The 17,855-nt window shown below is 37.9% G+C and overlaps 1 protein-coding gene across 1 annotated transcript in view; it reads left to right on the top strand.

Moving 5' to 3' along the window:
* The window catches only part of LOC117296279 (inositol polyphosphate 5-phosphatase OCRL-like), a 49,580-nt gene extending 33,859 nt beyond the window's left edge, over window positions 1-15,721 (top strand). Inside the window, exons 14-23 of the mRNA XM_033779120.1 lie at window positions 448-557; window positions 1,731-1,866; window positions 2,717-2,827; window positions 5,310-5,475; window positions 6,053-6,177; window positions 7,949-8,176; window positions 9,152-9,236; window positions 11,383-11,510; window positions 11,972-12,083; window positions 13,621-15,721. Of these exons, the coding sequence (XP_033635011.1) occupies window positions 448-557; window positions 1,731-1,866; window positions 2,717-2,827; window positions 5,310-5,475; window positions 6,053-6,177; window positions 7,949-8,176; window positions 9,152-9,236; window positions 11,383-11,510; window positions 11,972-12,083; window positions 13,621-13,766 (1,347 nt within the window). The 3' untranslated portion in view covers window positions 13,767-15,721. The remainder of the gene's footprint in view (window positions 1-447; window positions 558-1,730; window positions 1,867-2,716; window positions 2,828-5,309; window positions 5,476-6,052; window positions 6,178-7,948; window positions 8,177-9,151; window positions 9,237-11,382; window positions 11,511-11,971; window positions 12,084-13,620) is intronic.
* The last annotated feature ends 2,134 nt before the right edge of the window (window positions 15,722-17,855 follow it).

Here is a 17,855-nt window from a genome sequence, read left to right as displayed (position 1 = left end):
TTATTGCTCCATCCTTCCAATGGAACGTAAAGCCGTTGGTCTTGTGTGGTGTGTTTAGCACAAAAATAACCCATTGCCCTTTGTGTTCCTGTTTTGCTTGGCTGCATATTGTGCAACAGTACCTTGTAAACCAATACATGATGATATAAAGAAACAGATCTCATACTTCAATAAAAAAGTTTGCAGGACAAAATACTGAGCGCTTTGATACACACCTAGGGTGTTATAAAGTACTTTACAAGAACCTACATGTAGTATTAATATTTGTATTACATTTGTATGACAAGTTTGTCATTTCACGCACCATGAGTGCCTTTCCATTTTAATTTTTGTAAATGTAAACATCAAGTTATTACGTGATGGCTTTTCGTTCAATACTTGCGCTGACACACATATCAATGATTGTATAATGAAACCATGTAATTTAATGATGCAATTTCTTGTTAGCTCGTCAGACAGCATAGAATTGAGAAAGTATTCAAGGGTTTTAAGGAAGGAGATATTACATTCAAACCAACGTACAAGTATGATCCAGGCACTGACAACTGGGATACAAGGTTGGTATTACCATGGAGGTTCTCAAATCACATTCATCTACACACAATCTTCAAAATCTACTTACAAAGTCACAGGTATACAATTTAACATACATACATGTATAAGAATATTATTTGGTTTTACCCTTTTACAACGATGTGTGTTAGCACTGTGTACTCGATACTTTGAAAACAAAAATAACAAGCATATTTTTCAGGTGGGATTGGAACCCACAACCTTTGCAATTCTAGAGCAATATCTTACTAACCAATTTGATCTCCAAGATTCCCCTGAATCCTATATTTTAGCAACAGGTACCGCATTAATTTAATAGATGAAAATTTGCATCTGGAATAAAGAATATTAATTTTGGTTTTTCTCTTACATGTTCAATGATGTGTGTTAGCACTGAAAGTTTATAAAGTTACCCTCATAAACATGACTAATTTCTTTAACCACTGTCTGCCAATGATGTGTTAACTCGCCATGTGTTTCTGGACAGTTGGATACCTCAAGGTTGTTGATGCATATTCATAAGTTTTAACTTCTTATTTAGTAAATTCAACCCATTTCCACTAGTGCCCGCATGCCCCACTCTCACTTGTTCTAAAAGCTAGAGTTTTAACTTTCTGTTTTTCCAAACGGCTCTCTTCTATACCTTAACAGATATGGATTAAACCAATTTTTGAAGGAAATCTGTTTCAATGTTTGGACCATAATGATTTTCCAACCCATACCTGTGTCACACCAGTATTTACAGATTCAAGTATTAGACATCACTTTCAAATGTATCAAGTTTTTGGGGGGTGTTTTTTTTTCTTTTCTTTTTTCTTGGGGGTGGGGGGGGGGGCTGGTTTCTGGAGACTAATTATGCTGACTTGAACAGGTGTTTTTTTCCCTTTAGTCTTATATGAAAGTAAATACATACATGTAAGTATGTAGGTTTAAGTCATGTCAACTATTGTTAGTGCCAAGGTGCTCAGCTTGTATTCATTCTATTATTACAAAAAATAGTTAATGGCCTGAAGTTTCAACCCTAGCCGAGTCTTTCTTGAATGCTCATTTAGCCTTTGAAAAAAACTGCTAGGGTCGAAACGTCAGGCTGGTAACTCGTTTTGGCATTTATTATAGGTCCTTTTGGTTGGTTTTTGCAACATCTAATTCTTTTTTTTTCTCATTCTATTATTACTTAGTGAAAAACAAAGAGTTCCAGCATGGTGTGATAGGATTCTCTTCAAGGGTAATGTCATCAAACAAGTTGTGTACCGCAGCCATGATAGATTGAAACTCAGTGACCATAAGCCAGTCAGTAGCTTGTTTAATATTGAGGTATGTTTCTTTTTGTTTGTATTATATGTATATACTATACTTACTTAGCTACTTAGGACAAGGTACATGTATGCCTTGGCCTCCTTGGATAACCGTCCATGTTCAAGTCTATTTGTAGCTTTGATGCTCTGCCTCATGAAGTGGAAGGTTGACATTCATTGTAATCCTGGACTTGAGCCTTCCAGCGCAATAGTTGTCATCCTCGTTGGCGTGGTGTAGTGAAACCATTAAAGCAGACCTGATTGGGTAGCCTGTAGGCTGGCCTTCTGATCACATGACCGAACCATTTCAGACGACGTCTGGTCACTACATGCATAATTGTTGTGGTCATGTCAAGTTGCATGCGTATATCCTCATATCTTATTTTGTCTCTTTATGAGACACCTAGTATTGAGCGGAGGCATCTCATCTCAAAGACTTCCGGTTTTTGTTTGGTGGCCTTTATGAGAGTCCAGGATTCCGAACCGAATGTGCTGTTGGGAGGATGAGCGATTTGTAAATTCTGGTCTTTAGTGACCTTGAGATGTCATGGTTTGACCAAATGGTGTTTTTCAGTCGACCAAATGACCAGGCTGCAAGCCTAGTGTGCCTCTTCACGTCTTCTTCCACAGATGGAACATTGCTTCCTAGGAACACAAACTCCTGTACTTTTTCTATGGGAATGCCGTTGAGGGTTATGTCTCTCGGGTCTTCTGTCATAGTTTTGCATTTGGCTGGGTTGATTTTCATGCCCCATTTCTAAAATGCTTAATATATACTATATTTGTTATTAAATGATGAGAGATGTCTTTGCTTAATGTGGGTATGGGATGGCTTACATGTAACACATGGATTGTTCATATTTTAACAGGTGAAGGTCATTGATGAGAAGAAATTCAAGCAAGTTGTGGAAGAGGAGATACGTAAAGTAGACAAGCAGGAGAATGAAGCACTGCCGCAGGTTGCTTTAAGCCTAAACAATGTAAGAATTATTATTTGGTTAGAAAAAACAATTGCTGGTTAAAAACAATTATTACATCGTTACACAGATTAAAAGGACAGAAATATACTCACTAAAAATAAATAAAACACCCACCCGATAAATACAAGCAAATATTTACAAAGTATTCCAGTGAAAGAGAAAACCGGCTGTGAATATAACTTACAATTAAGTAAGTATCCCCTGTTTACGTACAACTGATGTGTTAAATAAATTAATGGAGTTGGGGACAAAGGATTGTCTGTATCGAGTAAGGTTTGCACAAGGAACACAAAGTCTAAAACAATATGATCAATTATCAATATAAACCACAAGGGAAACAGACTGGGTAAATTTTGAAATGATTTTTGGGTTTGAACAAAGAATTGACTGGAGTGGAGTTCAAACCAACGACCTCCGGATTAACGTGCCGGCGCTCTACCAACTGAGCTATCTAACCCTATATTGGCGGTGTCCCTATTTTGTCAATATCTTTGTTCGGGGGTGCTAGATAGCTCAGTTGGTAGAGCGCCGGCATGTTAATCCGGAGGTCGTTGGTTCAAATCCCACTCTAGTCAATTCTTTGTTCAACCCCAAAAATCACATTATGATCAAATAATATGAACCTTAGATATTGCACATTCAAAAAAGATGTCGTCGTATGTTGGCAAGGTGAGGCCTACAGAGCGTTGGGCCCTTTTACGGACGCGCTCAAACCGTTCCCTATTTTCCTTTGAATGTGAACCATACACACTGACTATATAAGAAGTAACAATATTCTGTATTACAGATTAATAAACTAAGTGTAAAATCGTTCTATCAACATTGAACTGCTGAAGGAAAAACATCCGTTGCATAGCCTTGCCGAAAACTAATTGCGTGTTTTTATTCCAGTTAAGTTTGTCATCGATTACTGTACCAAGGTGTTTGTACTCATTCACATGCCTATTACATTGTCATTAATATGCACTGGTTCATGGACCCCAGTGATGCGGCGAAAATCTATAACCATCTTCTTGGAAATGACGATCACACCAATCCACAAATTGTTCAACTCCTGACATATAGCAGAGTGGATTATCTTTTAAGCAGCAAAGAGTACAAACGATGGACACGAAATGCCAATGGTGGTCGCTACTGAGCAGCGCCCTCTTCCAATACACCAATATACCCATATACACCGATGTGAAGCTTATTATTTATGTTACCCTTACACTGATGTGTGTAAGCACTGTTTACTCGGTACTTTTTCTGTGAAAAAATCACAGGCATATTTACTGGGTCGGATTCGAACCCAGGACCTTTGCCCGGTCCCTAGAGGCAGTTTGAATGCTACGTATGTTTTAGCAGGTACCTTGACATCTACGTGTACAATGTATGTAAGCACATTAAATATGTATGGGGTGTTATAAAACAAATATTGACTGCTTGTACTCGGTACAGTTAAACCTACGACTCCCTCGGTGATCCCCGGAGCTATTTTCCCTCGGTGAACGCGCGGAGGATCACTTCAGGTGTCGTAGTTTTAACCATAGCACTGGAAGCAGTCAATATTTGATAGTAAATTATACAATTGTTGCACGCTGTGATTGGATCCATGGCGTTTGGTACACCCAAGGGGGGAAATGGCACCCAGGGCAAAGCATTCTCCAGAAGACGATCAGAGCATACTGATCGAAACGTCGAGTTAATCCAACGGTTCTTTTCAGAACCACCCCAACTCATTTAGAGATTGTTATTACATGGTGTTACCGCAAACTCTTCTATAACAATTGTTTTGTTATACCTTGGTAACATTGTTATTCTTCTTCTCGAAGTTTTGTTGTCATCTTCAAACATTATTAAGACGGAGCAATCCATAATGGTTTAATAACAGACGAACAGTTCAAATAAGAAACAATTCTTCACCTGTTCCCTCGAACCCGCGTGTGTTTCGTACAGCGCTGGAAATCGACCAACGGTGGGAACGATCAAGGGGAATACACCGTTGTACATCACTTTTCATGTAACCAGGCACGCTGTGCATTACGCGTAGCACGCATCGTTAGCCATGATACATGCGTATTTGTTGCACTGCACGTGATTGGTTCTCGACCAATCAAACTTCACAATTTGTGCAGAGGTATAACAAGTATACTTGTCAAACGGCATTAAAGTTAAATTGCTGCACTTGCTCCATGCTCCTGATCCCACATTCACAATTCAAAGATTCTCAAGGTGAGAATCTATCGTTTAAAGTATCATGAGTTTGGCTCTCAATTGATTCCACTTAATTGCAACAGTAATCAAATATGTCTGACTGATGCAGACTGGGGACTAGTAGTTTTTGTCTGATTAGTGGTCTGTAACTATCTGTTGATTAAGGTAGTTGTCTGACATTATAAAACCTAATTGCTTTTTTTTTTTACTTCTGCATCAAAAACAAAATTAAAAAAACGCAGTAGCTAATAACAAGTTTGAAAATGTTGTTTTTGGACCTTTCCAGCTGGAGTTTAAAGATGTACACTTCATGGAACCTCAGCTGCTTACATTAGATGTTGCAAATGTTGGTCAAGTTAATACAGTGGCCAAGTTTGTCAACAAACTTGATGATAAAGACTTCTGCAAACCATGGCTGAAAGTAGAACCATCAGAAGTCTTCATGATGCCAGGTACATTTAGTCACTACCTAAGTCAATTTGTTTAAACAATATAACTATTATTAATATTTACATTTTTCAAACGACGACCTTCAACAATAGTTGTGTTACTAGAATGTTTTATATTAAAGGCACTGGGCACCTTTGGATATTTTCAAAGACCAGTATTCTCACTCTGTGTATCCCAAAATATGCATAAAATAACAAACCTGTGAAAAGTTTTATTCAGTTGGTCATCAAAGTTACCAGTGAATAATGAAAGAAAAAAACACCCTTGTTGCAAAATTGTGTGTGCGCTTTCAGATGCATAATAGAAGGCTTCAGCTGAAGTCTTTTATTATTTGAGTGAGAATATACCTCTTTCTCAAAACCTATATTACTTCAGAAGGAGCTGTTCCACAGTGTTTTATACTATCAACTGCTCTCCACACCAAGTAAGCTTTTATGCTAATGATTATTTTGAGTAATTAATTACCAGTGCCTTTAACTGTATTATTTAAACAAATCTCATGTCAAAGCCACATAAATGGTCCTAAGTATTATTGATACAGTGTTTTCAATTGTTTTCTCTTGTTGATTGTATTTGAAGGTGACACTGTGGAGTTTACAGTGACAGTACAAGTTGATAAGAACTCTGCAGCTGCTCTGAATGCAGGAAAAGATACCTTTGAGGATATTCTGGTGTTTCATCTGGATAATGGCAAAGACTATTATATATCCTTTTTTCTTGCACAAGTAACCATATTAAAGAGATGTTAAATCTTCATCGGGGATAAAGAATATTAACTTTGTTTTTTTTGCCCATTCACCGATGTGTGTTGTCGCTGGTTACTCAGTACTTTCCTGAGCCCGGTGAACAAATATCACAGGCATGTTACTCCCTAACTATGTTGCATTGGATTGGGTCAAACATATCTAATACAGGAATTTATTCCAAACTATTATGTTTTTTTAGCCTATAATACTTTATGAAACACAGTCATATCCCCCCCCCCCCTTTACTGCGTAAAAGATAGATAGAACATAAAATTACTGTTAGTGTAGGCTGTGGTTGTGACATATCAAAGGGGTATGCATTTCAACCCTCTAGTTCTCAATACACACAAATGCAACCACTTCAAACAATAAGCCATGTGCGAGTTAAATTTGAATAATGTCTGGTACAATGACTTGCTTAGTTACAATGCACCCTTTACATTTGAATTCCTCAGACTATCGAGAGAGTTGCTATGCCACGTGATTAGGGGCAAAGCTTTTGTATAGCAACCTCCAGAATGAGCAAACCCTGGTAACATTGTTCCATACACATCCATTCAGAATTGTATATGGGGGTTCAACGTCTCTTACGTAAGTACGCAAAAGCTTGCCCCTAATCATGTGGCGTATAGCAACTGGCTCGATAGTCTGAGGAATCCAAATGTAAGCGGTGCATCGTAACTAAGCGAGTCATTGTACCAGACATTATTCAAATCTAACTCGCAAATGGCTTATTCATCATCACCATCATCATCATGCTCTGGATCCATCATGGTGGACGTAGAGCCTCCCAACCAATGTGATCTGATGCGGATTGCCAAAGCTGCCATGCCCGAGACTTGAAGTCTGCTTCCAGCTGACACAAACAATTCAGCGAACTATAAAGTGGTCAAATTTCCAAGAAAACATGGAGAGTGTAGTTTTTCTGGGTTAAATGCCACGTACAAAAAAACTAAGGCCGTGTCCGAAACGACGACTTCGGCTACAGCTACGTCTAGATCAGCGCGTCTGTCAGTGTTGAAGAATAGGCAGACGCGCGCGATCTAGCCGTAGCTGTAGCCGAAGTCGCCGTTTCGGACACGGCCTAAGACATTTATTAAATCTGGCTTTAAAGCCAAGGGCAAGGAAGGAAGTTTCTTATTTAAGATGTGGGTGGAAAACCTGAGAGAAATGATGGCAGGGAAGACCCATGCAGTCAGGTAGGGACTGAAACCCACACAGTTATCCATTGTAGCAGCCTTACTGGGTACATGTGCTGCTATTATGTAATGCACTTTGTGCATAGTTCAATGATTATTACCGCAATTGAATAGTTCGAGCTTTAGGTATATAATGAGGAAAACGGGACAGTCAGGAAGACCTCGTTTTAATGAGAGTCGACTATATAGATGGAAATATCAATTGAAATATTACACTCAAAAAGCCATCATATGTAAAGTTAAGCACTGCGGTACAATATTCTGGTACTATAGCTCATGTAGATATTCTGATCCTGACAGATGCACATAATGTACTCCTTGGTTATAACATGGAGGTATATAACAAGCCATCAACTTAAATGTCTTGCTCTGTGCAAGAAATTTATTGCGTCCCTTGAATGATTCAAGTTCATAAGAAATCACACCGTGAGAATAAAAGCTGCAGTAGTTACAAAATCATGATTGGTTCCAGTGTGTAATACAATGGAGGAATTGGAGTTATCTGATTGTAGTTCTTAACTGGTATACACATCACAGTGAGTGGTAACTACATCCCTAGTAGTTATGGCTCCTCTATTGAAGCTCTAGTACAGATGCATGGACCAATAAGAGAGATGACTGCTGATGAGGTTAGGAAGTTAGAGTGTGGAGAGACCGGAGTGGATGACCAAGGAGCAGATATGGCGTTCCAGAGGTTTGATATTCCTAAAGAGATCTGGATGTTGGTAGATCATCTCTTCAGAAATGCAACAAAGACAGTAAGTCATAAAGACATCATGCATAGTGTTGCATTACTCTAGTGTAGCCATTATGCATGCAGGTTCATATTACAGGAGTATTATGTGAGTTAAAGGTAGGGTAATAGAATGGTAAATACTCCAAAATTGACTGAGAGTAAGAACTTACTTGGTAAGAGGCACTGCAGCTATTGGTAGTGCAAATGCATTTTGAGATTCCCTTTGAAGTAATATGGTTTGGATAGTTCTGCACTACAACACATTTGAATCTGGCATTCTTGTAAAAATATCATGATAGTTTGTTGCCGTTTTCTCAGCAAGTAGACGGTGTTCTCAGCTAAAACTTTCACATGTGACTTTTTCATCAACATTATGTTGACAAAAACCAATGTAGTTATTAGTTTATAGACAAGTTTCCTTAATTTACCCAGTCAGTTTCCCTTGTGGTTTATATTGATATCTGAAAACAAAAGTTGCATCCCCTTGAGGTGATCCCCTGGCTGCCACTTCCCAGGTTGTATCGTAATTTGGGTGTGATCCCTGGCTACACGGCAGTTAACGGTTGTATGGCTTCTGACTGGCACCCCCGAACAAAGATATTGACAGAATAGGGACACCGCCAATATAGGGCTAGATAGCTCAGTTGGTAGATCGCCGGCACGTTAATCCGGAGGTCCTTGGTTCGAATCCCACTCTAGTCAATTCTTTGTTCACCCCCCCCCAAAAAAAAAAGTTTCCTTTTCATAAAAATGTTGTGTCTGTTTTTCTTTCGTATTTTTTTTTTTTTAAGTGAGATTTGAACTGTCAAATGTTGATGTAGGAAGTTTACATCAACGCTATGAAAAGAGAAAGTTGTCTGATAAGGTTGGAACTCTAATGCACAACTGATTTAATTACCTTAGAGTAAGTCATTGCATTGCTGTCTTGTTGTAAAGTTTTGAATTTATTCAGGTTTTTTGTTATACTGATAAATGAAACTCTTGTTTGTTGTTGTAGGAGAATCTATTCAGTGTGGAAGGACTCCATAAGGACATCTTAGCCATCCGAGATTGTTTGGACGTTGGTTTTCCTGATGAAATGCGTATCCTTCTCAAACAATATGTTTATTATTATGCCTTTCATTATTATTAGGTGTTCGGGCAATAGCCCGAACAACTCATTAATTTTGTTCGTTTTTTGGGGTTTTTTGGGGGGGTTTTTCTTATTCTTCTTGCTGTCGATTGTCCGCAAGAAAAAGCATAGATGCGAAACTCGCATTAAGTTGAAACTTTGCACACAGGTAGACAATAACCAGTAGATGATACAAAAGTTGTTACGTCACGATGACGTCATCAGTTGACGAGATACACTAATTCAAAGTTTATTATTTCAAAAAATCATAACTTTTGATCTACATGAGGGATTTTTACAATCAATACATCATCGGAAAGGGCATCAAAAACTCTGTAAACGCCTCACAGACATGACCACATTTTGATTTTGTCTTCCGGCTCAAAAGAGAGGTTGAAAATTTCGAAATTCACGTCTGAAAAACAACGTAAATCCCCCGTTGGTATGTGCATAAACATTACACTTAGGCATACACACAACGTGTAGTGTATTAGCTGTGTGGGAGAGTCATGCTCCAGTGATCATCAATAGAGCGCGAAAAAGCTTCATGTAGAATAGTCTTCGTTCAAGGCGTTTAACTTTTTGACCTTGTCTTCTGGTTCAAATCAAATTTATTGTATATTATCTTTGACCGTACTGCGTTGATAAGACCGGTTCCCGTCGGATCACTGAAGTTAAGCAAAATCGGGCGTGGTCAGTACTTGGATGGGAGACCAATTGGCGACCAAATTTTGTATTATTTATTATTTTTTTTTTTCTGCTCCTACAAATAGCGTCGTTTTTAGTCTATTTTCAAGGCGTTTCCAACCAACATTTCTTTTCTGGTTATTTAGTCTCTTCTTCAGTCGTCATTATGCATAAGGCTCCAACCACAAAAGCTAATAAGACAATCTATACATCACATGAAAGGGCATTAAGTACGTAGTCTGTTTTCAAGGCGTTTTCAACAAACATTTCCCTTCCGGTTAGTTAGTCTTTTCTCCAGTCGTCATTATGCATAAGTTCCTATGCCCTCAACCACAAAAGCTATTTTGACAATCTACATCATATGAAAGGGCTTTACGTTCGTAGTCTGTTTTCAAGGCGTTTTCAACAAACATTTCCCTTCCGGTTAGTTAGTCTCTTCTCCAGTCGCCATTATTCATGAGTTCACATTTCCTCGACCACAAAAGCTATTTTGACAATCTATACATCATATGAAGGGGCCTCACGTACTTCACAAAAATGGGTATGTTGGTGACCTTCTCTTGACCTTTTGACCTTTTTAAACCGGAAGTGCCTGTAAAATGCTTTGAAAAGGCATTATTTAAAGGCTTTTAGGTTGAAATGTACACTTTTTGATGCTTTACCATAAAATTATTACACATCGAGGAAACTGTTTGGTTTTGATTTCTGTGCAATTTGACGAGCTATCAACAACACTTTTTTCATTGATTCAAACACTGACCCAACAATAGCCGAACACCTAGTGTTTGTTTCTACAAACACTATATCTAGTTATTATTATTACTATTGTTAGATTTTCTTCTTAGAGTCACAAATGGAAAAGGGATCAGTCAGATCAAACAAAAGCAACCAGTGTGAAGTTTATGCTGACAATAATCAAAATTGGTTTATCAAATTGGTAAAATGAATAGAGTAACCCTTTGGAGACAATAGAGGCCACAAACAACTTGTACATAAATGCCCATAGCGGCCGTAAACAACTTGTACATAAATGCCCATAGCGGCCACAAACAACTTGTACATAAATGCACATAGCGGCCGCAAACGGCCGCAAAATTTGACCTGCTTCCGCTCAAAGCAGAGAGTCAAAGATAAGAACGTAGATCTATATAATTGACATTTTCAAATTTTGCCATGTTAACATGTATTTCTGTTTCATATTAATATTCCTGACATTTTTCCTGAGTATAATGGTGCAAAAAATCTCTATGATTAGCAATGTGTGGGTGAATGGTGATGATTACACAGAAATGAATGGTCTCTTATAATGGGTTAATATCATATACAAATACAGTAGAATTCATATTGTCTGTTTTCAGTAAATTTATCAGTTTTTAGACATGTTTTTCATGGTATATTGTTAAGCGTTCCTTAATGTGTGCCACCTTTAGCTGGAAGTCTTCATTCTGTGGCAGAGGCACTCCTGATGTTTCTGGAATCCATGAGAGAGCCGGTCATTCCATATAAGTACTACAACAAGTGTCTTGAGTGTGCAAACAATTTCCTTCTTTGCAAGCAGGTAGTCTTTGTTTGCTGGTCTCATCATAATAGAAATAACAATAACATTGATTGGTTTGTATATAGCATTTAATACACCCGAAGGGCGTCTCAAAGCACATCCAACATTATTACCCCATGTCACTGGGCCTTAATCCATTCCTTAAACTGCTCAGTTGCCTGGGGAGTATACAGCCTGTGCAACAAATGTGTGCTACTTGGCTAAATCAATCACAAGAACAATCTCTGCCCTCACAGGTACCCATTTACCCCTGGGTGGAGAGAAGCAATAATAGTTAAGTGTCTTGCTCAGGGACACAAGTGTCACGACCGGGATTTGAACCCATACTCTGCTGAACAGAAACACCAGAGCTTGAGTTTGGTGCTCTTTTCCGTTTGGCCACGGCACCCCACAATGATGTTATTTGTTATTCAGTTTCATGATTAACAATGTTTACTCTTTTTTCACTTGTTGTTGTGCAGGTTTTAACTCAAATACCACGCAGTCATCACAACGTTTTCAAGTATCTGGCTGCTTTCATCAGGGAGTTGTTGATCAATAGTGATGAGAATAAATTAGATACCAAAACGCTGGGTAAGCTACATTGGATTTAATAAGAGTATTTAATGCTCAGTCAGTAATTACTCAGGTAATCTGACCAGTTTTGTTTTAACATACATTTACCAATAGTATATAAATAATGAGTGCAATGGTGCAAACATTTTCATGAGTTGAAAGGCGAGGCAGAGCCGAGTTAAAAAAGAACATTCCATCTTACTAACATTCCATCTTACTAACATTCCATCTTACTAACTGACATTCCATCTTACTGTACTAACATTCCATCTTACTCATTCCATCTTACTGTACTAACATTCTATCTTACTAACATTCCATCTTACTGTACTAACATTCCATCTTACTAACATTCCATCTTACTGTACTAACATTCCATCTTACTAACATTCCATCTTACTAACATTCCATCTTACTGTACTAACATTCCATCTTACTGTACTAACATTCCATCTTACTAACATTCCATCTTACTGTACTAACATTCCATCTTACTAACATTCCATCTTACTGTACTAACATTCCATCTTACTAACATTCCATCTTACTAACATTCCATCTTACTGTACTAACATTCCATCTTACTAACATTCCATCTTACTGTACTAACATTCCATCTTACTAACATTCCATCTTACTGTACTAACATTCCATCTTACTGTACTAACATTCCATCTTACTGTACTAACATTCCATCTTACTAACATTCCATCTTACTGTACTAACATTCCATCTTACTCATTCCATCTTACTAACATTCCAGCTTACTATTGCAGGAATAAAAACATTCATTATTTGTTTTAAATAACATCCAAGTAGATCTTTGTCATTTTGATTTGAGGGTACAACTTTCAAAACAAACAACGCGTTCAATATTTATTATGACATTACACACATGTATTTTGGTGCGGCTTGGTTGGATTCAACAGTGACTACTGTAAATGCGCTGTGTATTGCTGCGTATTTTGAGACACACGGGCACTGTAATGTAGTATGCGCGGTGCAGTAATACTTCTGCATTATCAAAGACACGCACATGCAATGATGTGGTGGTATGCACTGTGCAATAGAACAAATCGGATGGAACGAAAATGCATGGTTAAAGACGTAGCTTGCAACGGTACATTTATTTGCCATCACGTGACCAACAATCCTCCAATCAAATGGCAAGGATCTGCTTGGGTGTTATATAATAGTTGTTAGTGGACTTGCATTTGAACTTACAGGGGGACTTTTTTAAGGCAAAGTGGACTTGATGTATAATGTTTATCATTATGGTGTTACTGCAAACCTTTACTATAAAATATAATATTTATGCACACTTCATCAAGCGGAAAGGTATGAAAGGAATGCATGAAAAGAGCACAGAAACTGAAGCCGTCCTCAGTTCAATAGACAAGACTAAGGAAAGGATAAATCAAAGTGGATAGCAGGAAAGTGGTAGTGGACATTGTTAGATGACATATTGAAAGTAACGACAATTTCCATGTAATTTGGGGTTCAAATTTTGTATGTGTACCAGTTTGCTTTATCTTATTCTTCTCTGATGCTACAGCTACTGTTTTTGGAGAAATCTTCCTTAGAGCGCCCCCTAGTGAGCAAGAATCCAGCGCATCGAAAGGTCGAGCCTATCTTCAGCAGGTTTCACGTAAGAAAGCAACATTTGTGTATCAGTTCATCATCAATGAATATGATGAGTAAGTCAGGACGTAAATTGAGTTGCTTTATCAGCAGTATTGGGCACCGCTACTTTGTCAATAGTGAATTTAACTCACAGTTAATCCTATTATTTCATTCAGTTTTATTAGCTTATAGATACTTTTATTTACTTTCGCATGCATAAATAATACAACATAACATATTCTAATGTCTAAACAGTAATGCACTAGTGTCCATAAAGTATAAACGATTATTTGAATCAACAATATACACATTGTAGTTTTCAAGAACAAGCTTACATGTACATGGTCATACCCCCAATAATGAATCTTTATGAAGGGTATTTTCCTTGTACTTGCGTGCTTTCTTTTTCAGCAGAGGTCTAATAAGAGGATTTAATGGTAAATCGGTTTGGCTTTTGTACATAAATTGTATGGATTGAAAATCTTGTAAAAGAGTAGCGAGTTGATATGACATGTATGTACTACATGGTTGTCTGTGATCTCTAGCCACACAAACAGGTTCAGGATTCACCTTTCTGACAGTTTCAAAGTAAACACACATTTTATGAAAAATGAATATAATGTCAAAAATATTAACAGCGCACAAAAATCTGAATCTTAGAATAGACTGAAACTAAGATTGTTGTACAACAATGCAATGTAGTGCTACATACTATATAACTGAAAACAGAGGAGAGTGCTTTAAGGAAACTGCAGGTACACACATGTACGTACATGTAGATGATAGGATTGTGTCTTTGATACTACAGCCATTTGGCACACAGACAGAAACAAATGTATTGTAGAATAACAAGCATTGGCAGCCATTTTGAAAATTGCTTGTGATATGATGCCTTTATTTTTGTGGGAATTCAAGTCTATGATTCCAATATTGTTCTCATGACATGCTCCGACTGTGTGCCATACTCCATGCATCATCACCAAAGGCACAATTCCCACAAATAACTCTCTTATCAGCCCAAATAAAAGTAATTTGAATCAACACAGCTAAAATGAAATTTTTAATAAATTATTTTAAGAATCACTTACAAAAGCTGGTCTTAAAGTACTTCAAAATAAATGTACATGTATCAAACTTGTTTTAATTGATTACTTTGGACTTGGTTTGGAAGGCGTATGCTCTAGTTAGCAGGTGTGTTTGTGACTCAGTGCACCCATTGACATAAAGGTCATTACAAAAAGGTATCTGGGTGGTAGCCACCCCTCAGTTTGATCTTGTTTCCATACAAGGAGAACAAACATAAGTGCTTGATTAACCAGGTCAACATACGCCAGGGGCGTTTGTGGTTGTTAAAAGCTATTTTAGATTTATTGAATTATAATATTTATATAACAGTACTATAGAATATAATATTTTAGGTGACTTTGTAATAATATCTAAGATTACTTCAAAATATTTATTCTGATCTAAAACAGATTAATTTAAAATGTGTTATCAGTAAATAAGGATTCCATCAACCTTGATCAGTGTCAGGTACTTGCACATACATGTATATAGTAGGGATCCTCTGGCCAGTTCTTATATATCTACATGTAATCAATTACAATCATATGACAAATATGACGTGTACTGAACTTAATTATCATAAGATTTTTTAGTGACCAGTACGAGCCCAAGTTACGACAAATTTAGAATGTCAATTATCAGGTCGGAATAAAAGGATGGAGGTCTTGTATCCTAGAGTATATTATGCAAGTGTTATCTTGGATGCTTTCATGGGTCATAATCATCATCATATCTAGTATTGTAAGACGTCGAGTGGCCTAAGAGCTCTGAGAGCTCCAGTGTAGTTCAATATTCTCCTTTGATTGCTTTCTTGTGCAGTTTCTAAGCAGTGCTATTTACAATGCAAAGAATGGTGATCGTAAGAGCAAGATTCAGTGGTAAGCAGAGTAATGAAATTGGGCACAGAATGTTACTGACAAACTAGTCTAAACCAAACCTACATGTACAATGCCCTCTACATGACCACCAAGAAAAGGGAACCAAAGACCTTATCCGCAAGATGAACCTTATCCGCAAGAATAAGGACAGGTATTGGTTGTACAGGACCAATGATATCATAGGATATACAACGTATATTATGATCATCCATTGTAATTATGTACACTTTCAGAAAACATTTGCCTTGTTGTTTTAAGGGTTTGTAGGCCAGTTTGGTTAATTTTGTATGGAGAAATTCGTAAAAAGTACCTGATTCAGCTGCACATGAGGGCTCTTTCGATAACCAAACCTGACGGCCGATTGCTTAATACAAAACGGATTTGGCAAAATCTACATCCTGAGTCCGGACCAAACTGCGTTCTAACAATTTTATTGCTTCAGAACTTTGAATGGAATGTTCGTTTACAGCTTCGAAACAGCCGTTGATGTTTCACAAAGTTCGTAACTATGAAAGCATACTATTCTTAAACGGTGATTTCATGTACTCTTTTGTAGGTTTAACTGGCAAAACCTGTACAATGTATATGAAAAGAATCAGTAATGTATTTACTTTCTTTTTGAAAATGTTCAACTTTTGCGTGTATACGTTCTGTGTGGGGGACTGTACGACTAATGGTGCAGAGTTAAATGGAACAAATAAAGTTTCACAACAATGGGTTGCTGTTTGATGATTTAAAAAATGCTGGAAAGTTGGGTAGGCCTACATGAGTGACTTAATTGTAATAAACACATATGTAACAGATGCATGTATTAAAGCCTAATGTTTTTTATTTAACACGCACTAAACCCCCCTGTACAAAATGGTATACACACAATGCCATTTACCCCTCTGCGAAACATCAATGAATCTGGAATGTTAATGGGAGTCCAAGGTTGCCACCCACTTCAAACCTAAAGAGGTGGCTCTGTGTGTAGCCTACAGCTCCCCCCCCCTTAGACCAACAGGTGGCCCATATCAAAACCAGACAACCACAGAGGTGACTCTGTGTGCAGCCTACGGCGTCCCCCTTCAACCAACAGGTGGCCCATATCAAAACCAGACAACCACACATGTTAGGAGATATCGCTCGTGACTCCAGCCAATCAGACAACTCGTAAGAGGGAGTTTGGTTCAGGGTTTTGTAGACTTGCAACCCGACGTCTGTAACGACACAACCGTGTTGGATTCCACAAGGATGCCATGCCACTGGACCTTCTAATTTTCAATCCAAGATGGCGCGGGTTACGCTTTTAATAGTATAGATAAAAGTTAACTGCGAAATGAATGCAAGATCAAAGGTACATTCGTACCAAGTTGCCATCAATATATTTGCATTGGCTCGAGGCCACACTCTGGCGTAATTCACGAGCCTCAAAGGGGGATGTCAGATGTTCCGGGTATTAGTAAGGGAATCAATGTATGGTGAAGAGGTTTTCAACTAGTGGTTTAAACCCGCGCCGAGGCCTGGACTTGATAATTTTACCGAGACGAAGTCGAAGTAAATGATTTCTTTCTACACAACACCCCTCCAGCTATGAAATGGTATAACCCTCGTGTAAACAACTCCTTATAAGGGAATGTTGTGCGCGTATCACGTGATGTGGCACAACTGTTTCAGCCGTTGCTCTCGACCAATAGGAATGAAGAAACTGTCTTATAAGCGCTGGTGCAAGCGCGCGTGTCACGACCATGTAATAACACTTTTTACTGGTGTATGTCATCCGTTCAAACAACCCCTTCTCGACCAATCAGAATGGATGAACTGTCTTAATAATAATAATAATAATAACAAGTTCTTATATAGCGCATTTCACAATAAACCGTATCAATGCGCTTTACATTAGTCCCCTGGTCATTGGGCCAATAAACATCCCTTTAATCTTTCTCAGCTCGGAGGGGGTCGTGTGTTGAAAGAAATCATTTAACAATTATAATTTTTGCATTTATTTTACTTTTTGACCAAAAAGTGATGATGTTTTTGACCGAAAAGGTATTTATGAATGGGAATCAAGGGGTGTTGAATCGGTTTTCAACTAGTGGTTTAAACCCGCCGATGCCTGGTTCTTTATAATTTACCTCAAGAACCAGGCCTCGTTGGGATTAAACCACTAGTTGAAAACCTCTTCACCACACATTGATTCCCTTATTTATAGGAACACGTTGCTTGGATCGGTTGAGTTGGT

This window comes from Asterias rubens, chromosome 11 (assembly GCF_902459465.1).
Source record: "Asterias rubens chromosome 11, eAstRub1.3, whole genome shotgun sequence".
NCBI classification, from domain to species: domain Eukaryota; kingdom Metazoa; phylum Echinodermata; class Asteroidea; order Forcipulatida; family Asteriidae; genus Asterias; species Asterias rubens.
This window is presented reverse-complemented; position numbering and strand designations above follow the sequence as displayed.